We start from the raw sequence: 22,472 nt of genomic DNA, 5'->3' as shown, positions 1-22,472 counted from the left end.
GACTGCTGACCTGACTTCTTCTTGAGGGAAGTGATGTGGACCTTTAGTTCCTTGCAAACATCTTCCCCTGTGTTCTCTCCCCTCTCACCATTGGTGGGACACTCGCTGAAGAAACCCTGTGTCACAGGCAACACCACTACAATAAGCTCAGTGATGGGGACACTCCTTCAGCCACCCTCCAGAGCCAAAAGCTTTCTGCTGGGCTTGCACATTCGGGCACCAGTCACGGTCAGCTCTGCCAAATGCATCCAGCCATCCTGGGCCCCCGTATTTATGTTCTTGGCTTTAGTTCAGAGGCAAGGGCTCTATGCACTAGCAAATGGATCCTAGAATCTCTCACTGGTGAGCAAATTGAGTTTATTTTAATGGCATCCAGGCTGTTGATTTGTTTAAATCAGTTAAATGACCAAAGTGGTATTGTTTTTTTTTCTGCTTGTTAAAGACGGTTATGTATACCATTCATCAATGTGTCTCAGGGCATTAAACCCCTCACTGATTGAGGAGTAGCTCTCCCTGGGGAGCCAGTGGTCACTGCAGCCATCTGCCGGCTTACAGCCTCAGACGCCCGTGAGGGCTCCCAGGCGTTGAGGAGATGAGACCAAGGCAGCACTCCAGGCTAAGAGGGAACAGGAGTGTCTCTCTGCATGGGTCCTGTGCTGAACTAGCGGATACTCACATATCCTGTGGGTCCTGCAGGGGCATGGGGTGGGGGCTGGGCAGGGTGCCACCTGCTCTCCTGAGGCAGGAGGAGGAGGAATGTTCATTCAGGCTTAAAAAGAATTTTTTACCCCTGCTTCCAGTTGTTGGCATCTCTGGATTTCTCTGGTGGTTCAGATGATAAAGTGTCTGCCTACAACTCGGGAGACCCAGGTTCCCTGGGTTCGGGAGATCCCTGGGTCGGGAAGATCTCCTGGAGAAGGAAATGGCAACCCACTCCAATACTCTTGCCTGGAAAATCCCATAGACAGAGGAGGCTGGTAGGCTACAGTCCATGGGGTCACAGAGAGTTGGAAATGACTGAGCGATTTCACTTTTACTTCTCTGCATTTTTAAAGCTGTTCTCCTTTCAGGAAAACACCTTGCTTCTCTAACTTTGCAGACCTTCGTTGGGATCCCGGGGTGCAGGTCAGCTCTTGTGTGCTCCCTGATCCCTGGGACCACAGTTCCCTGCCCCTTTCCCTCCTGTCTTTCTGATGCCAGTCAGTGGCCTTGGCAATGGATGCACCACTTGGGCAGCAAGGAGGTAAACCAGTCAGTCCTAAAGGAAATCAATCCTGAATATCATTGGAGGACTGATGCTGAAGCTGAAGCTCCAATACTTTGGCCACTTGATTTGAAGAGCCGACTCATTGGAAAAGACCCTGTTGCTGGGAAAGATTGAAGGCAGGAGGAGAAGCGGACAACAGAGGATGAGATGGTTGGGTGGTATCACTGACTCAGTGGACATGAGTTTGAGCATACTCCGGGAGATAGCAAAGGACAGGGAAGCCTGGTGTGCTGCCATCCATGGGATCATAAAGAGTCAGACAGACAGATCTTAGCTACTGAACCACAAAGAGGGGCCAGGAAACTTGGCAGCAGGTGAATTGTGCTGCAGAGACTTTTCTGGAGGCCTGTTGGATGTGGGAGGATGGGGTGAGGTTCTGGGTTCACTCTGTGGGCCCTTCAGAAGTCAGGGGTGCTTGTGGTATCTTGGGGCAGCTGATGATGTGTAGGACTTTCGCGGTCAAGGGATTCCCAACACGGGAGACCACAGCAGGTATGTGGAGAGGCGCTATCAGAAGAGCAGTTCACTGGGCTGAGGGCTGAGGGCCAAGGGCGTGACTTTGCTGAAAAAGAAGACAGCCTGGGTCTCTGCTGTCTCAGACTCGACCAGAGAGCCCACAGGCCTGGGGACCAGGAAACTTCCTCTGAGGCAAAGCCATTCCCTTTAAATCCACATCAGGGGAGCAAGACCCCTGCCCACTACCAGGGCAAAGTTCAGCCTAAATCCCTGAAGATAAGGGCTGGCTTTGCTCTCTAGGTGCTGTCGACATCTGGGTCTGACCATTGCTTTGGGGGCCATCGTGTGCATTTTATGATGCTTACAGCATCCCAGCTTCTACCCACAGTACCCACGGGGCACCCCCCTCCCGGTGTGACCCCTCAAATGTCTCCAGACAAGACCAGATGTTCCCTGGGGAGTAAAACTGTCCCTGGTTAAGAACCGCTGGACTGGGGGCAGGGCCACTGACACATCATCGGCCTGACCTGAGCCCATCTTCTGCCTCTTTAAACCCTGCTATTCCATGAGTCCATCAACTCCAAGGAAGGGGGCCCTTTGGAATGTCCCACCTCAGCACAAACATAGGAGCTTTGGGTCTCTGTTCCTCCCAGGGGCAGTTTCCTCTGCAGGGAAATCTCCCCCGATGTGACCTGGGCTCAGATGGTCCACAGAAAACCTCCCAGAAAGCCCCCAGCCTGCTCTTGTGGGCCCTCATGATCTCAGCTAAAGTATTATGGGACCGTCTCAGTTAGCACAGACTTGGCTGCAAACAACCCCGGGACCCACACCAGAGACCTAGAAATATTTTCTTCATGGTTGAACTGGGAAAGAATTGATTTGGAAACAATGAAGATCCAGGAGGAAATCTTAGAATCTGTGAACCATGACACAGACATGAACACTCATAGTCTTCGAGGTTTCAGATAATACTGGTAAAGGAAATAAATATACAAAGAACATTTTGAAAACGTCATGTTGAGGTCATGACCTGAACTAATGGTGATTCTTTTGTCTCTTTTTTTCATATTATGTTTTTTTTTAATAGCAACATCAGAGTACTAAATATACAGCAAAGTTGATATAGCTGCTGCATTGACAATAGTTTTTCAAATTACATAGCTTTGAAATACAGAAACAACTTAAAAAAAATCTGGAATAAAATTTCACCTGTATGGAAATTACACCCAGCCCCCCACCCCTGCCCCCGTAGCTTGTGTCATGTCTGTTTATTAACATGATTATGAGATGCATTCAAAGAAAAACACAACAATAAACTACAATAATTGAGCTCTTTCAGGAAGATGATATATCCATATGTCTGTAAGGACAGCTGTGGCATAGATATATATGCATAACACGTAAACAGAGAAGCTTCTGTTTTTCTATGGAAAAATAACCAGTGCTCCATTAAAAGTATAAATAAACAGTAAACAGTTTATTGTATCAGAAAATAATTTAGGAAAATCAAAATAAACCCATTGTTGCTATACATGAGTGGGGGATGGGAGAAAAATAAAGTTCTGAAACATCGACTTAGCTGTGAAATGGGCCTGTGTGGCCATCACCCTTGACCTTCTTGTCCTGTAGTTCAGGTTCATGATTTGTGAGTTTCCTAGTTCCACGAGTGAGCTGGGGAGAGGAGGGCGGAATGGGTCTGTGTTTAAACATATGTGATTAGACCTGGTAAATTCGGGTGTGATTCAAGTACATGAGGGTCTTACAAGGGCATGGAGCCTTCTGGTTATCAGATCTATGACCCCCAGATAGATGTCCCACGTGAAAAACTCAGCCAAGAGTTTGGATGTTTCTCTGAGTATCCTGTGTATCCCTGCTGCCCCCCATAACAGCCAGATGTGCTCACGTGTGATGATGGATGTGAAAGCAAAACATCCAAATGATTGACTGTCTTTTCCACTTAGTCAGGGAGACGCTCTCGTGATCAGTGAAGACTGTAGTCCACAACAAGGATGCATTCAAACATTAGTTAGACTAACTTTTTAGAAAACGTATGTTGGAAAAAGATGGGTCAACCATGCTTACCATGAAGAGATCTCTGATTTGTCCTCACTCCCCAGACCTTAATGAACAGTTACCATTGAATTAAGTAAGAACTGAAGGGTTTCCGATGTTGCCCTTCTTTCTGGTTCTACTTATGTTCTAAACGTTTTGTGGTAAACATTTACTCTTTTTGAAAAAAATGTAAAAGACTTTGAAAATACAGTCAATGTGTGGTCTTCTGTTTCCTCCAACGTCCAGTTTAATACTTTCTGGGTCTAACTCATGTTCAAGGGTTTACTCAAGTTCAGTAGCACACATATAGAGAGACAGAAAATCAATGAATCTCTTGTCAATCCATATATGAATCATGAGTTAAGTAAAACTTAATCAGCAAAGTTATTCATGGTCAGGTGAGGCTTGGCTGTTCTGCTTTTCCTTTAAATAATTTTTACTGAAGAATAACTGTGTTCTGGGCTCCATTGCCTGCCATCTTGTTTCTCCAAGTGAGACAAGAAGAAGGATTCCAATGGGGCTGCCAGAAAAAAAGGAAATTAGAAAAACCCACAAACTCTCTAGTTTTTAAGAAAACAATGATCTAGAACCCAAAACTGACTACAGTCTTTCCCTCAGTCTCAATGTTTTATTCCCAGACTTTGTTAAGTCCCCACATTCTCTCTCCCCATGATAGGAGAATGTTTCAGGGAGCAGCAAACACTTCAGATGGTGCTCATCTTCCAGCCAAGGAAAACACGTGAGCGTCTTTGAAAGCTCTGCCGAACCTCAAGTCATTCCATGTCATCTTGTGCTGAGGATTCATCTTTAAGGATCAAAGTCATCGTGAGTCGATTGAGAACTGATTTTGTTCAAGTCCTTTCACACTTCTGGCTTCAGAGGAAGCAACCCAAACGCACGTGAAAAACAAACAAACAAAAATGATAAAACCAAATGTTTTCTGTAGGTCATGGCAGTTCGACTCAAGGAGTGTGTGGCTGTAGGTGGGTTTTGTAACTCCTGCTGACTTTTCAAAACCAGTTGTCCATCTTCATCTTTGAGGCCCTCGACTGGCCATCCAGTTGTGCTTAGGGGCAGAAGTAGCACAATACTTGACAGCACCTTAGAAATCTCTCCTTTCCAGAACTTTCATGTCAGTTCATGTCTGCTTGCTGTAAGTCCATGAAAAAAAATACTCATGTTGCCTTGTTGACCTTAAGGTATCAGCAGTCACAACACTTGATGTTAGAAATCCATACACATAGGGAGAGATGACACAGGGTGGGGTGTCCAGCCCAAAACAGACATTGGAGGCAGAGGGAGAGAGTTCTTTCTGGTGGTCACTACTGTCACAAAAACCTTGTCAAGAACAACACTATTGGTTCACTATTCTACTGCCATGTGGATTCCTACAGCCTGAGACTTCAGTGAAGCCCTTCTCTCCTACTCTATTTAGTCCCCCAAAGGTTGGAAATTGAATCTAGAGTGTCACAATGGCTTTGAAAGTGTCCCTTCTTGCCTGGCATGATTGCAGAGTGGAGAAGGATGACGTGGTTCTTTTGGAAGATGAATCATTGTTCTAGAAGGTTAATACAACAGTCTTTGCTCTTATAGTTTTCTGCATTAATTATTAGACACAAAATGTACTGGGGGTCTTCAAAGGGTCTCCCACCATTTCAGCAGAAGACTTGTTAGTCTTCGTGGTACAAGATGATGTCAAAAAGTAGAACTTAGGGCTTGTTTCTCCTTGGAAAAAATTCTCCCCGCTTCTCTGGCAGCAATAACTTGCTACATTCAGGAAGACTGGCATGAGCTGCCAGTTCACCAATCCAAAATCTATAAATATCAACACTAAAGAATTTATTGCAGAATTTCAGAAATCCAAGCAAACCTAACCAGTATGGACAGCTGAGTTTGGGTTCACACATGAAAGAAGTTTCTGGGGAGTTATTTGGTGTTGCAAGTATTTGGGTGTTGATAAGAACCTAGGTCTCCAGGGGATTCTATTTTTAAGAGAGACTACATGGGACAAAACTAATTAACTTTATAAAGAAGGATTTTCTACAATCTGATCCTCTCTGCATCCATTTCTGTATATATGATCAGCAGTTGTTTTGCTTTGAAATTCGAGATTTGAGCAAGTTAATTCAGCCCCAGGGGACATCTTAGCAACTCTCCTGGCTTATTCTATAAACCTATTTCGTTTATACTCTCCATGGTACATGTGTGTTCTGATTTCACCCTACACAGAAGAGACAGCAGGGCCATTGATAGGTTCACTGGCTCCTTCCCCTACTGCTCACTCTCTGTTTACCCTACCCCTATCTATGTGCTTATAAACCTCTGTTGTCCCAGAGGGCAGGGCTGGCCCAGTTTATACCAGCCTCTTATGCTGAGGCTGTTCCATATATGACTTAGATTTATGGATTCATTCAAAACTGCTCTGATTCTCTCTTGATTCTATGCTGCGTAACTCTTGGAGCATTTAGCAGGGAATCTATCAAGTGGGAAATGGAACGGGGCTTCTGGAAGGATGGATTTTAGTCTTCCAGCTCCAACACAGACACACATTATAACTTAGCTGACCACTCTCTTCAGCTGCCTTTACACTCGGGCGTGGGCCGTGCGTCTGTTAAGTGTGAACTGTGGACCTGTCACTGCTGAAATGTCTGGGAATCCATGGAGAGAAGCCCCTCACCCACATCGCCACCCCCTCCCCCATCCAAGCACTACTGCCTTCAAGAGCCCACATAGCATCTTGCCTGCCTCTTCCTCCTCATCCTTTTCTATTCTTGGCCCCGCGTGTTCACAACTTTCTCATCAGTACAGCCTAGGTGCTGAACATCCCTGATCAAAGTGAAGTAGAAAGGGGGGGGTACATGCAAGCCCCACCCACCAGAGGCTGGTTGCTCCACTAACACTTCTCCCCTGACAAAGGGCAAATGCTACAGCTGGCCCTTTGGCATAAAGAGAGGCTGTGCCCAGAGTTAAATTTCCTACATGCTACAGCTGGCCCTTTGGCATAAAGAAAGACTGTGCCCAGAGTTAAATTTCCTACGGTGGTGACCGTTTTGAACTCTGGAGTTTGTCTATTGTGGGCTTGATGGCTGAGCTCTTCTTAAAATCATTTGAAGTCCAAAGAAATTCAATTTTCCTGTTTGTTTAATGTTGTGCTAAGTTGCTTTAGTCGTGTCCGACTTTTTGCAATCCCATGGACCATCCACCAGGCTCCTCTGTCCAAAGGATTCTTCTGGCAAGAATACTGGAAAGGGTTGCCTTTTCCTACTCCAGGGGACCTTCCCCATCCAGGGATCAACTGTTTCTTTTATCTCTCCTGCATTGGCAGGCAGATTCTTTACCACTAGTGCCACCTGGGAAGCCCTTGTTTAATGGGTGGGGTGATATAAAAAGATTGATCCTCTGCCTACGCCTCTGTTTATTCCATTCTTTGCATTTAAGTGCAAACTCAAAACCTAGAAATGCAAAACTGCCCACCCAGGGCTCACATTTTTTGAAATGAAGGGCTGGGAGCATATTTCAAAACATCAGCTGATCATTTGAGACCTGGATGGGAGCCCCAGGAATAGTGCTGAGCGCAGCTAACACACAATCTTGGCTCAGAGCAGGCGAAGAAGAACAAGTTGGGAAGAATAATCAAAGATTCTCAGATGGTGAGAGTCTGGCTCGTTTATGTGGGCTGTGCTATTTACATCGGAAAACAAACAAGCGATCAAAAAACAGTATGGCCTAGCAAATTGACAAACTGTACCAAAGTAACCACTCCAGAATTACATGAATCACAGCATGTTTTGGAATAAAAGCAGATGTTGTTTAAGAAGCACGTTACTGAGTATGATCTGTGTTGAGGTTGAGTACTGGGAAAGGCAGCTGACTTCTCTTACGAGGGAGGCTGGTTCTCCCTGGGGCCCCCGGTGTCCTGTGGGCTTCCTAGCTCTCCTTGAGTTTCTCCACCCTCCTTGAGATCTGGTTGACCTAATGGTGACTTGACAACCTAGGGATGTGACTAGGGAGGGGAGCCGGGGTGGCAGGAGACAGCACCCCAGGCAGAGATCAAGTCCATCATCAGGGTGATATGCCTCTTCTTGGTCCCATCTCTCTGCTTCCTTGGGTGTTTCTCCTAGCTAGAATGCTTGGGGGGGTAGAAGAGTTGTAACGACTGGAACATCTTATCTCTTGGCACTTCACTTTTATCCTTCATTCCCAGACCAACCTTCAGGAAGCAAGTGGAGGTGACTTCCCAGTTGGAGATGATGGCCAGATGAAGAAACCCAGACAGCTCCCACTTTTCTCTCTTTCCTGTCATCCTACTCTGTTGCTTTCCTACCATCTCTCTCTGAAATTTATTCTTTTTATTTTTAAACTTATTTGTTTTAATTTTTCCTTCATCCCTCTCTCTGAAAATTATTTTGTTTGCATCTGTGTTAATTGCTTGCCTCTGCCTGTCACAGAAAGTAAAACCCATGAGGGCAGTACCTCACCAAGATGGTAGCCTCACCAAACAATAAGATGAAGGCTTCCTTTGAGTTATGTTTTTTGAAGAAGAGAAAAAAGCTGAAGGAAATATAAGAACTGGGGCCCTGGGACCTAAGAAGATACAACTGGGTCACTGTTGGACTCTGAAATCCAAAGAGCTGAGAAGAGGGATCACTGGCTGGCCCAGAGCATCACCCCTGGGTCTGGGTAAGCATGGCCAGGCCAAACTCATCACACACAGATACATATGATGTTCAGACAAATATACACATGTACATTAGAAGGACCGACGCTAAAGCTGAAGCTCCAATACTTTGGCCACCTGATGTGGAGAACCGACTTTTTTTTTATATAAAAGACTCTGCTGCTGGTAAAGATTGAGGGCAGGAGGAGAAGGGGGTGGCAGAGGATGAGATGGTTGGATGGCATCACAGACTCAATGTACATGAGTTTGGGCAGACTCAGGGAGGTACTGGAGGACAGGGAAGACTGGCATGCTGCAGTCCACAGGGTCTCAAAGAGTCAGACACAACTTAGCAACTGAACGACAACACGGAGCCCGAGTCAGAAAAAACCTGTGCTGTATCATTTCAGACTTGGCTGTGGAAGGAGCTTCATTTTCTAAGCCTACTCACTTTCATCTTCTTGTATAGAGATGATGTTTCCAGCTAACCATTTAAAAAATAGAGCATCTCCACACACATTCCCTCCATCATCGTAATATGGTAGCCTTCCTCAAAGTGGATTTGTTTGGACAGATGTCAGTACACGGCTAGAATTCCCAGTGGGGAACATGCAGGCATGGCTTTTCTGGTGGTGGTACACGCATCCCCCCGCTCAGCCCTGAACATGTGCCAAAGGGGTTTGTGTGTGTGTTGGAGGCAGAGGAAGTGGCTGCTATTTGAAGCTTCCTTCGGAAGCTCTGTGTCAGCCAGTGGTTAAGCAGCCTGCGGTCCAGGGGAGAGGACTGAGCTACAGTTAGATGTGATGCCCTGGTCACTGAGCCGCGTCCCCATCAGGAACCCTAGGCTCTGCGATCAGTGGTACAACAGACACCCTTGCCATCACCTTCATCTCATCTGACACGCAGTGGTGGCTCCCATAGCGCTCACCTGTCATTCACACTGCACAGTGCTCGCCTGAGTCACAAAGGCCCCAGGGCCACCCTCCCGTGGGAGAGTGGCTGGAGGCTGAGAGCTGACTGTGCTGGGTGCCGGGCTGAGAGCAGCGTGGCAGGGGCACCGTGCGGGCGAGTCAGGAGCCTGGAGATGATGAATGCCTGGAGCAGACTTTAGCGGCATCTTGTTCAATATGGCAGAACTTTGGAGGGTAGGGGGATGACAAAATAAAAACCAAAAAACACGGTTTTCCCACTCTTGGAGGGGTGCATCCCCAAAACACATCTTAACGGGCATGGTGACAAAAGGACATTTTCCCTCTGCTGGCATTGTCTGACTCTCCCACATATTAAAACGTACCAAAGCCAAGTTTCCAAGTACATTTCAAGGTGTCGCGGAGGGAGTCTGGTGAAAGGACTGGGTCACCTGCCTGGTCAGTGAGTGAGTAGGAGGGGTTAGCTTCCTGCCCGATGACCTTTAACCCTTCAACTTAACCTGATGCATTTCATGCCATACTGGTGTCATCACTCACAGGAGACAGGCCCTGTGCATAGAATCTGGGGTCCCCGGGAGGAGGACATGCCCTCTGTCTGAGGCCCAGATGGATCCCCATCTTTTACAGTGCTCCCACTGACAGTCAGAGGGGCAACACGGCGCCTTTGTAAAGTGGGGGCCGTAAAGATGGGGATTTTCACTGAAGTGCGTGGTCGGGGTTCAGAGGCCCCAAGGTGGAATTCTTAACAGCAAAGCTCACAGGCTGGCCAATGGGAGCTGACAAGAGATGGCATCTTTGCCACCATCTCCACCAAGTTTCGAAGTCACTCTCAGGCTCTAGAAAGAGCAGGTGACCTTGGAGTGCCAGTGTGCGGGAACGAGACCCGGAGCAAGTTGGCCTGGGACCCAGTACTCCTGCCCAGATGAACGGGGCAATCACGTATTTCTGAGTTACGCTCTGACATACGCGCACACACACTACGAGGATATATTCCTTTAATTTTGGGAACTGGAAAATTCCTTTAATTCGGTCTATGCTTGTATAACACAAAGATGGCCAAGAATCCGCCAGCCAACCCCCCTCCCCCATTCTGATGCTCAGGCCCGTTTGTAAGTGGCCGGCCACACACGTGTGCACATGGCTATTAGGAAGCTTCTCCAAACAACTCAATGAAAAAAGATCGTATTTATATGTATAGAGATTATATATATATATGTATGTACGTATGTAGATAAAACCATGGCGATCTTCATTCTGGCCCAACATAAGAAATCACACACCCGGTGCCACTCACCAAATACCCAGCAAATGCAGGACATGCCATTCGAGGATCTTGTCTGCGCATCACGGCCGCCCCAGGCTGGACAGCGATGAGACACCAGGTCACCAGAAGAATATGCTCACGCGTGGAACTGCATTTCCAGTGTATGCATATATATGTGTGGATGTGTGTGTATGTGCACGTGTGCCTGTGTGTGAGCCTGCAAAGTAGAAAACACCAGTTCATCCTGTTCATACTAAGCATGTTAAAGAAATCAGATTTTGTAACCGAGAACACATTTTTTTTTTTTAAAAAGGAACATTGAAGGTCTTCAAAAATTGCTACGGTACAAAAAAGGGGTGTGTGTGTGTGTGTGTGTGTATCTGTGTGTCTTTATATATTTATATATGTATATTAACCAGAAATAGTGACTCTACAGAAGAGATGCCCACTCCTGTTTTCTGTAAGTTTACTCCTCATGGTTCGCTTGGCTTTGGCTTTGTCACCAAGTCTCTCGGGTCAGTACATGGCACATAATGGTATTATTGGCACAGGTTCAGAATCGAAGTACAAACTCCAGCTTCTGGTGCGTCCTCCTGCCCTTTTTCTGTCTCCGGGTCCTTCTGCTGGGTCTTCTTTCTGTTTCCCAAAGGAGCTCTGGGAGAAGGCAGTCCCCCATAGGCGTCAGCATTTTTATAAAAATATATTTGGCCTATAGCGTCCTGCTCTGAGAGTTCCCCACCGGCAAACAGAAGTGGTAGCGGTGGGGACCCTCCCCTTAGATAGTTTAGTTTTAGGTTTTGTGGGTTTTTTTGTAATTTTTAATTTTTTTACAGGTTCACCAACGGAATCCTGTGTGGAAAGAAAACAAGAAGAGGTTAAATGGCAGTGGGCCAAAAGTAGTAGGTGTCTATGAGGCCCCTCTGAGCCTCTGTCACTGAGAGCCAGGTACACAGCTGCCTGGCTAAATGACACACAAGTGTCATCCTGGGGGCACCAACGCTATCTCGCTGGACCTGGTCACCAAGGACGGCTACAAATGCTAGGAATCCTGAGGGGCCCTCGTGTTAATTACAGTAATTGACAGCATGGTCCTCCTGCCTTTGAGGGAGGGGCCTGAGCTTCCCAAGAGGGCACTGGGACCACCCCTGCACTAACTCATGAGCAGGTATGGCATCCCAGGCTTGCAGGCGACTGAATGCATCCAGCATCCTGCTCGCTCCCCTTCCAGCTCCTGCTGCCAAGGGCAGAGGGACTGCCAGCTCCAGTCCTGGGCTGCAGGAAGCAATGGAATCCATTTTAATCCTGCTCAGCTGGAGCGGGGCTGGAACTTGGGGAGGCTGATGGACTGCATCAGAAAAACCACCCCTTGGATCTCCCTAAGAAGTGATGTCACTGGAGAGAGGAAGAAAGTGAAATGCCCTGCATGCAGGCCAGGTCAGATGGCTGCAAAGAAGCAGCTGGCTTTTGCCCAGTTTGAGGGTGCTGCCTCAGAAAGTTGGGACCCCAAAGTCATCCTGCCTCAGTGATAGACCCTGAGGTCAGCATCCCCCAGGAAGACAGAGAGATACAGCCATCCTGGGCGTGGCCAGGTAAGTCAGAATGAATGCCCCATAGCTCAGCCCCGGGTTGGGGGACGGGGTTGGCTCAAAGCTGCTGTTCTGTTACAAGGGTGGGGTGGTGTCTCTCTGCTGTCACTCAGAGTCCTCGTCCCCACTCCCACAATGACAGGAAATCGGACCCTCAAATGGTACAAAGAGGATACCCTGGCAGCCTTCTTCTAAATGGACTCTGGGGTAGGGTTCTTTCTCTTGCATCAATTAAGCCCCCCCAGGTGAGCCTCCATGGGACGGAGGGCTGAAGGGCATCCAGGTGCAGGGACACACCTGCAGCCCGCAGGAGAGCATCTGGACAGCACTGCATCCATCATCTTCTCCGAGGGCCTCAGCACATGAAAGTCTACTCCATCGGGGTGGGGTGGCAGTGCCTGCTCCCTCTCCGGAACCCCTCCTAGTCTGGATAAGAAAGGCAGGGCGTCGCCTTGCCTAAACAAATGACACCTGTTTGGGCAACCCCAGGAGGCCCAAATGGGGCATCTACTCATCTCCTGTGGGATGGTCCGCCCTGCTGTGAGCAGGAGTGTGATGAAATGGATATCTGGTCAGCTGTGTGCTGGACCACCCTTGGGAGGGTTACTCCAGCTGTCTCCCTCACCCCCCCCCCCCCACCACCACTCCGACTCCTAGGCTCTCTAGGATCTGCAGGGAGGGAGGGAGTGTGGTTAAAAAAGTGAAACCATTAAAGCAGAATGTCCCTCCTGTATATCCACCTTCTTTTTAATCTTTAGAAAGCTAAAAAATGTGGAGACAAATCCTTGATGATACCACTTATAAGAAGTCCTCAGAGTTGTCAAGTTCCTGGGGACAGAGAGTAGAAGGCTAGGTGCCAGGGCCAGGGGCTGGGGTGGGGGAGTCAGTTTCTAAGGGGGGCATAATACCGGTTCCGGAAAAACAATAAGAGTTGTGGAGGTGGACAGTGGCGGCGGCTGCACAATTGTAAATGCACTTAATGCCACAGAACTGTTCCATTAAAAACAGTTAAAAGTAAAATGGTCACTTTTATGTGATATATAGTTTACTACAATTTTAGGAACTTAAGAAATATATTGGGGGACTTCCCTGGCGGTCCAAGGGTTAAGATTTCACCTTCCAATGCAGGGGGTATGGGTTTGATCCCTGATAGGGGAACTAAGATCATACATGCCTCATAGCCAAGAAAGCAAAACATAAAACAGAAGTAATATGGTAACAAATTCAACAAAAGACTTTTAAACAATGGTCCACATCTTAAAATATACACATAGATACATAAATCTTAAAATATATACATATTGAAAAAATATTGTTGCTATTGTTTAGTCACTAAGTTGTGCTCAACTCTTTGCAACCCCATGGACTGCAGCACGCCAGTCTTCCCTGTCCTTCACCATCTCCCAGAGTTTGCTCAAACTCATGTCCATTGACCATTGGGTTGGTGACGCTATCTAACCATCTCATCCTCTGTCACCCATGAAAAAATATGGGGACAGTAAAACCCAGGCCTAGTGACCATCTGCCCAGATCTGGGACAGTCTCTAGTTTGAGCTGCTGCCCACTGTCCCATCAGGTTGACCACCTGGCCCCTCCCTCAGATGTGTCCAGGGTGCGACCTGGAGTCACAGGGCCTCCTTTCCTAAGAAGGGAGAACTGCAGCCTGGGGCTGCTCTCCAATCCTTCCTGGCAACCTTAACCAGACAGATGAGGGAGAAGCTGCTACTGCTTCTTCCCTGGGGCCAGCTGTCTCCTGAGGTTTTCCCAAACAGACATTATCTGCTAAAAGGCTAAAAAGTCTCCAGTGCTTCTGACAATGGCTCCTCAGATCCTTGAGGACAAGTGCCCGGCCCCTCTTGCCCCATCTCTCCCTCTCCTCTTTCTGGGTGGGTGTCTGGCTTCAATAGCAAATCTCTGACCTGAAAACCCCCAAGTTTCTGCTGACTGTTACCTCCCTGGGGAGACCTTCGTGGATACCCCTTCCTTTCCTAAGAATGTTCTGTTTCATCTCTGTTAGAGCATCTGTTTCTGTGACTCCTCAGGCACTGGTTTGTACCTGAGTGTGTGTACATCACACGTCACCCAGGTGTCATGGTTGCCTACCAGGTCCTCCAAGGTTTGCCTGGGTACCAGTTCTGAGCCTGGCCCGCTGGAGGGAGAGCAACACTGGATGAAACTCAGAGAAGAGGCATCTGTGTGAAAGAAGCGTCCTCAGCCCTTTCTCTGTCTGGAATGACCTTCACAAACTGCCTGCCTGGGAGGATGGCTAGAGGGGCTCTTGGGCCACTGAGGGGGCCAAGCATCTTCAAAATTTACCAATATCTGCTTCTATCAGCATCTCGGGCACTTTCCTGGTGGTTGAGTCATTAAAGAATCTGCCTGCAATGCAGGAGACCCAGGCTCAATCCCTGAGTAGGGAAGATCCCCTGGAGAAGGGAATGGCAACCCACTCCAGTATTCTTGCCTAGAAATCCTATGAACAGAGGAACTTGGCAGGCTATAGTCCGTGGGGTAGCAAAGAGTCAGACACAAACGACTAACACTTTCACTTAAACTCTTTCAGGATGAAAAAGAGGGAGGTGGGATAGGGAAGGAGCGATGGCTCTAACTCTGCACCTTGAGTAGCTGTTGGAAGAGCAGTGCTGGCTTCCTGCAGAGGTGATGGTCCCCTGCAAGGAGGAGGAGAGGTCTCAGTTGCCAGGCCACCTTCCAGGCCTGCCCCAGTTCCTGCTGAAACCCTGCTGCTTGCACTCAACTTGAGGGGAAGGGCTGGGTTTTTTCTGATCCAAAGGCTCAGAGCAAGAGGCTCTCAGCCTGGCATTCACCCAGGGAGGGGCAGAGAGGGAGGTGCATCCTGCCTGGAGAAGGACACTGGCGAGGTCGTATAGCTGGTGAGGGCAGGTAGGGGAGACTCTGAGCCAGAAGGGAAAGCTGTGGCTGGAGAGAGATCTGAGCAATCAGGGATCCAGGATGAATCCTGACTTGGGAGAAACCAGTGCCCTCTGCTGCCTGGAAGAGGATGGTCGGGTTCCATGGCCCCTGGAGCTGCAAACCACACGGGGGTCCTGGGCTTCAAGATCCACATCAGCTTCTGAGGAACAAAGAAAACAGGCAGTTGGCAGCAAGGCTTCCTGGAGAGTGAGCCTCTAGTTAGTTTCTCCACATCCCGAAAAAGCTCCTTGCACACCGGTTTCCTTGGTGCTGGTTCTCAGCTTGGGGAGAAAAAGGCTTCCAGAAGGGTCTGAATGTTGCTTTGAAGAAAATGTTCCTTTGAATTACAGAAGCTGGATATTCTGTTAATGCATTTTTCAGAACAAGGCAGGAAGGCTCAGGTGCACTTGTTTTTTTATTAGTTATCTCTTCAGTGCATTTTTTTGAAAATAATAATAACGCATGATTTATTTCTCACTTGCTTCGGATGCAAGAGCTTTTATGAGTTCTCAGGCTGGAATGAAGTGGCCTTGGCAAACGGGAAGATCTGAACACTGATGAGGTTTTTCTGAAGTTTACTTGCTGCATGAAAAATGACAGGAAATTAGCCCAAGAGCCAATAACAGGCCTGTGTTCAAGGTCTCTTTCCTCGGAGTAGGAAAGGCCACCTCGTTTTGTCTTCCCAGCGTTCCATCAGGCTCCACTGAGGAGGAGGGTCCAGGGAAAAAGTTTGCTTGAATCTATCACAGAGGCTGAATCTAGGGAAATGAGCCAAATTTCTGCCCAGGTGGGGTCACCTGTGTCCACAAGCCCCAGAATCACCATCAAGCTGCCCGCAGGGAAGCAGGGTGGGCGGGGCTTGGGTCCCAGATGTGCGTGTGGGTTAGTGTGAGCTCACAAGACGGTGCTGTAACAAACTGCGGAAGCATCATTAAAAATGCATTTGGAGAGGCCTAACAGTTATGCAAGAGATAAATATCTCTGCTGGCTCTTAAACCTTAATTAAATGTTCCAGTATTAATTGCTATTTATTTAAGGGACAATAAGAATCCCAATAAATCTGAGCCGTCTTCCTGGCTCTCCACCGCTCCATCCTCACATCCAGGCATTAACTGTAGACATCAGGGACACTTCGAATGCGAATGCTTTCCTCCCAGTGAGTGACAAACAGCCCGTCTGACCCACCGCGAAGGCATGTGTAAGCGTTTATCAAGGATTAACAAGGCTGCTCACATGGACCTCCTGCTCTGTGTCCCTGGGAGGAGTTGGCTGGAGGGAGCCGCTGCCCTGAGTCCACAGGTGCTGTGGCTGAGCGTGCCCAGGCTCCAGCTGAGTCCTGCTGCCTCTTCTCACCTCCCCAAAATGCCCATCTGAGATCCATGGTGGGAGGGTCGAGCTCTCCAGACACAGAGGTGTCTTCCTATTGATGGGTTGGTCCTGAAATTGATCCTCACGCAGAGTTGGGAAGTGGGGTCTGGACACCTAGTGGAGAACATGGTCCTTGGGGCTCATCTGGGGTGGCACATGGGGAGAACCCACCCTTTAGCTCATGGGGTCCTTCTGTGTCCCGGGCTGCTAGAGAGAACTGGGCGAAGGGGACGGGAAGGTCTTCTGGACCAGAGGTGTGGATAAAAAGCACTTTCTCCTCCCAACCTGGTTTTCTTTTAAAGTCAGGTCTGCGGCTCCCTTGTTCGACCCTCGGCCCAGACTTTTGGAGGCTCCCAACTACAAGGTCCCCTGCTCTGCAGAGTCAGGCTGGGTGTCCCTTGCAAGGATGCCAAATCAGCTGGAGACCCCTCCCTCCTCTCCCACTACCTGACTCCCTTCCCACTTAGGGTGCCGTCAGGGATGGAAAGGGGCACAGAGGAATTCCACCGGGAATAGCAGTTGAGGAAGTCTGACCGGTGGGCAGAGTGTGGCCCTGGAGTCAGGTGGCCTGGGGTCACGTGGTCCCACCACTTACAACAGGACTGGCCTCAGCAAGTCACATGACCTCCCCATCTGACCTCAGTTTCCCATGTGTAAGTGGGATTGCCGAGAAGGCTGAATGGGTCTCCATGTGTCAAAGGTGTGCAGTGAGCTGCCATGTGCATGCACCATTAGGGCAGTGTCTCCCCCATCCTCTCCAGATGGGGGCTACTTGGAGTGGAAGGCGTGTCCACCTCAGACCTGCAGGTCCGCAGCTCTTGGAGGAAGACAGCAGAAGTCTTTGATGTGCAGGGCTAGGGCCTCCCAGGTCAATACCTTACGCATATATGCATTTGTGAAATCCCAAAGGACATACAGGGGCTCACCTGGCCGCCCTGCAGAGGCCTCGCCGGGCAGGCGGGAGTTCCGCGGCTAACTGGGAGCTTCCCCATGACTTGCTGGGTTGAAACGCCAAAGGGAGCTTGTCCGAGGCCTTAATGAGATGAGTCACTTCCGGGCAGACAAAGGTGCAAGCATTTGATGAAGAAGCTGTGCCCAGGGCATGTGGCTATTGAATGTCGGGCACAGCGCTCATCTCACCTGCCTGGCCCACACATCTCAGCAAAGGCCTCTGTGTGAGTAGGGGTCAATTTCCATTTTAACCTCATTATATTCCTTCACCCATCGGCTAAACATAGTGCTAATCGTGTCGTTCTGGCTTCAGGACAGAAGTGAGGGCTGGACATTTGATGTGGAACAAACATACAATTCGCTAGGGCTGGGATTATGAATTGATTGATTCATACCTGCTTCTCCAAGCAGGTGGGCCCCGTGGCCCCTCAGAGGTTTTGTAAGCAGAGGCCTCTGAGGGTCCTGGTGCTCCTTAAGAAGATGGGGTACACCCAAAGGAGCCCTGGGCCCTCCTCCAATTCTGACAATGATATTTCCCACTCAGTCCCCATATCAGAAGGTGAGCAAAAGTAAAGAAAAAAAATTTTTTTTCAAATATGGATAACGCTAGAAACTGGATTCCCTGCTTCTGGAAGGGATGTGACATCATGCTTAGAGAGAAGACCTGGAGGAAAAAAGATGTTCTCTGTGAAAGAGCAAGATGTCATCCTTTGAAAACCCTAGCATCAAACAAGAAAACTGAAAACAAAAACAAAAACAAAAACCCCGGTTGCCTCAACTGACTGTTCATCCAGAGTGTGCAATCACTGGGGGCGACGAGATGCTCTTCCCCCCACAGCAGCCTGCGTGTTCAGGAGGTTCAGCACAGAAGAAAGCAATTTAATGTCAGCATTAAAGTCAATATCATTGAAAGCAAACCAAATGTTCCTATCCAGCAGAGCATGGCAAATTCATCCCTGTTTTGATACTGGTCCCTGGCTTCAAATTAGTAGACGTCTCAACTCTTCACTTTCTCTCTTTATCATTTTCTTTCTTATCTCTTATTTTTATATTTCAAAACTGTATTTTAATTCCACTCGGTGTTCTCTCCCTACCCCCACGTAAAGACGGGATGGCGGCATGATGTCTGCCCACTGGGCTGGGGCTCTGATCTCCTCTTGTTTGGGGAAGTGAGGGGCGTACTTGTAGCTTGTTTTCAGACCTGGGGTGCCCTGCCCTACAGGCCTTCCTGGGAGATGGAGCAGCATGGGCAGAACTGGACAAGATTGCAGAGCAGGGGTTCCTGAGTCTGTTGCTCCCTCCCACCGGGATGTGGGGGCATTTCTAATGAGTGCAGCAGAGAGACCACATGCCCAGCCCTCTGGTTTGCGTCCAGGGCAATGATGCCCTTGCTGAGGCCCACCTGCCATGTCCAGACAGGCTCCCAGTATTCCAGAGGGGAGATGGGGGGTGGGGAAAGTCAAGCAAGGTCCAATAAGAGAGGTACGTACCATAAAACAGACACATGGCGTCTGCCCTGCCCCCAGGAGGTAAAAAAGACTTCGGCCAGTCAGCAGGAGATTTCAAACCATTTCTCAGACACAAAGGCCACAGGAATAAGATGACGATCAGAAGAAGAGGGCCTGCAGCAAGCAGAAAAATGGGCTTTCGAGGGCTCATATGTAAAACCTGACAGGCAGGCCGGTTGGGACCTGTTGCAGAAAACTGGCTTCTCCAGGAAAAAGAACCCCCAGAAGGTGATGCTTCACCTGGCCTGGACCCACTGGCCACCTCTCCCTGTGTTGGCCAGTTCCCTTCCACTCTGGGAGGCCTAAGAGGACACACAGTCCAAGGGTTCCGTGCCTAGGACGAATCCGGTGAAGATGAACAGAAATGCTATGTCTGGATTTCAGTTTTTCATTTGCAGGACGAGTGCAAAGCTCAGGGTCTCTGCCTCTGAGATCAGAGATTCCACCCACTTTACTGCACATTATGGAGAGGGAAGAGCCTGATGTCTAAAATTCCCCCTGCCTCCAGTTATTTTTGTCCCCTTTGAGACTGAGCTAATGTTTCCCAGAGCCAGTGAGAACCAACAGAGCATCACCTTCGGCCCCAGTGCAAGAAGCTGTTCCCTCCAGGGCGTCCACACCAGTCAGCTGTGCCTACCCCGCACATGGACAGGGTTCTCCCAGGACATGGGAGCAGAGAGGGTGACACAGTGAAACACCAGGACCCAGCCACTCCCTTTTCCTCCTCCCCCCAAGCCTGAGGTTCTGGGTGGCCAAGATTTATATCCAAATAGGCACACAGTCAATGAAATGATTTGAAAGTTTTTTCTCCAGTTCTTTGTGAACTAGGCCTTCGGGAAGGCTGGGATGCAATCCATGGGCTCCCCAGATGTGGCTGAGTAAAAGCAAAGTCGTTCAGAGGGAGGGTCCTGGGGTTTCTGCTCTCCACTCTTCTCCCCTGGGGAGGGAGTATCTCAGAACATACAGTAGAGTCCGACGTGGAGATACCAGGAGAGGAGCAGCAGGGAGGTGTCTAAGGAACACCTCTTCACTCTCCAGGACAGGACAAGGCCAACATGAGCCACGGGCACAGCAGTTGAAGGCTCCCCTGAGTCTCCTCAACCTGGATTCTGGGAGGAGACCGCTAGGGCACCTTGGGCAGTGTCCCCGGTCACCACTCCCGTTGCTGACCCCATGCCCCTCAAGTCAGCCTGCTGTCCCACTCATTTCTTCCTAAGATCTTTAAGTCGTTGGAGAATTGTTTCTCTTTTAATTTACAAAATGATGCATGAATGTGTACTCACTTAGGAAAAAAAAATAGCTTATTGATGTTTTAATCTAATTCCAGATAAACCTTCAGAAGCTGACTCAAGGGTTTCTTAAATATTCCCAGGGACGGTTTTAGAGACATGTCTTCTTTGAGGGATTACATATGACTCATTAAAAAGAGCATTTAATAACCAGGAGTCTGCTTGGTATTTGATATTTCTGCCAGATTTGCTGCTGACATTTTAGTGTTGGGGGTTCACAGATATTGACTGGGGAGGGAGGGACCCATCACGATTTATTGATATTTTGGAGGCTTGACTGAGGCTAAGAGGCTGGTTCTGGGCTCTGAGCTGTCTGCTCAGCTTCTAGCATGTGGGATCCAGCACCAAGCAAGACAGGTCCATCCACTGGCCAAGTGCAGGGGTCCAGATGTGAACCCTGGCACCTTAGTACGTCTACTCTGCCCCTCTTGTCTCATCTCAGCAAATGAGCTGCCTGCATGTGGCCCGACTGCATAAAGAGATAAGAAGGCTGCCTGACACCCATCCATAGACCTGGCATCCCCAGGAGGGGGCAGCGGCCAGCTCTGGCTCGCGCCTGTGCTTACCGGTTCCCATTAAATGTGGACTTGTACTCCCCGGCCGGGTGCAGCGTCTCGTCGGTGTAGACGGGCACGGATGCCCGGACACACTCGTGGGAACACTGGAGGGTCTCATTGTAGGCCGTGAAGATGTCCAGATTGCTGGGTACCCGGGCAGGTGTGAAGTCTGTCAGGTTCTGGCAGCTCTCCTCCTGATGGTTCGTCTTCCGCTGGTGGCTGTTCCTACGTGGGTTCCCACTCTGCGCGCAGCTAGGGGAAAGAGAGGTTGGGGTGGGGGTCGGAGTGGGGGTACGGGACTCAAAGGCGCAGAGACCCACCAGCATCTCCTGTGCTGATGCTAAGGAACCTTCACCTCCAGGCATTAATTACACATCATTTAATAGTAATTCGCAGTCTCTTCAGAAAGATCAACCACAAGCAATGGGCTCTTTTTTAAAAATAAAATAAAATTTGAATTTTAGATGCGACTGTTATTGCAGGAAGGATTAAGGAGTGAGGGGTGGAGTTGTGTTATCAGGGAGCGGAGGTCTGGTTTGGCCAAGGAATGTCAACCCGGCGGTGGTACTGACTCAGTTTCCCCAGGAACGCAGAGATGGTATGGAAACGATGATCATGGGGAAAGCTCTGTGCACAGGTCGGGGCTGCCGTGGTTCATGTGGAGTGGACCACGTAATTATCTTTGGGGAGAGAGAAGACTGGGAACTCTTATCCTCAGTCTCTCCTCTGCCCAGGCTCACAAGCTGGAAATGAAACCAGATCGTTTCAGTCTATGAAGAAGACTGTGTTTGTGCCCATGGGTACCTGCCTTCGTTCCCTGTTCTTTTGGACCACAGAGGCTTTCAGACACTGTGCAGACTGCACACATGGGTCCCACCCCTGTTGGCCAAGGGATTTGATAGAGAAGGTGTGCAGGGTCCCCTCCCAGCTCCAGGAGTCACCTCTAGGGTAAGTTCACAAGGATGGAAGGAAGTGTCATGCCCATGAAGGAGGGCGGGGAGGAGGAGATTTGAGACGGGGCAGTGGTTCTCATCAACTCATCAGTTCTTCTCTTCTACCTGCTTCACAGTTCAGAGCCTTTGTGGAGTGAGTGGGCTGCAAGGGGCAGGGTTTCATGAGCCTGTCCCCATATAAGCTGTGTTAATTCCCTGCCTCTTCCCAACGAGAGATATCCCGATAGCTGGCAGGGAAGACAGCCCATAAATGAAGGTGGGAAGATGGATGTGAAAGCCAGGGGACTCCCCCTACCCAACGTTATGGAACCACTTATTTACCCTGCTGGGTTGTCTTCCCCAAAAGACTCTTTGAGGGTCTGATGCAAACCCCAAAGTGTGGGAAAACCAAGAGGAAGCTTGTTGCCTGTTACAACATCACAGTCTGCCACCTCCTTGGTGGGGAGGGGATTTCACTCATCAAGACAGCCAGTGGGATCGGACCTGCCGAGCATCCACCCCTCCTCCAACCAGCCAGCCCTGCCCAAGACACCCTGCTGAGAGCTGACCATTATCTTCACTATCTCCCCCAGAAAACACCTCAGGTCCAGGGTTTGCTGGCCATCAGGAGCTCCAAGACCCCCCTGGGCTCTCCACAGTTGGTCCTCTGTAAACCCAGAGGCTGGCTTTCTCTTGCATTTCCTCAAGTTTCTGTTATCCGGAGG

The 22,472-nt window shown here is 49.1% G+C and overlaps 1 protein-coding gene across 4 annotated transcripts in view; it reads right to left on the bottom strand.

Annotated features, from left to right (window-relative positions):
- Window positions 1–3,172: 3,172 nt before the first annotated feature.
- The window catches only part of AJAP1 (adherens junctions associated protein 1), a 136,233-nt gene continuing 116,933 nt past the window's right edge, over window positions 3,173–22,472 (bottom strand). For all 4 annotated transcript variants that reach the window (XM_070474188.1, XM_070474187.1, XM_020877086.2 and 1 more), the window contains 3 exons: window positions 20,825–21,067; window positions 18,952–19,083; window positions 3,173–11,474 (listed from right to left, as the gene is read on the bottom strand). In XM_070474188.1, the coding sequence (XP_070330289.1) occupies window positions 19,011–19,083; window positions 20,825–21,067 (316 nt within the window). In that variant the 3' untranslated portion in view covers window positions 3,173–11,474; window positions 18,952–19,010. The remainder of the gene's footprint in view (window positions 11,475–18,951; window positions 19,084–20,824; window positions 21,068–22,472) is intronic.

The sequence above is a fragment of the Odocoileus virginianus genome, chromosome 11, assembly GCF_023699985.2.
Source record: "Odocoileus virginianus isolate 20LAN1187 ecotype Illinois chromosome 11, Ovbor_1.2, whole genome shotgun sequence".
Classification (NCBI taxonomy): Eukaryota; Metazoa; Chordata; class Mammalia; order Artiodactyla; family Cervidae; genus Odocoileus; species Odocoileus virginianus.
This window is presented reverse-complemented; position numbering and strand designations above follow the sequence as displayed.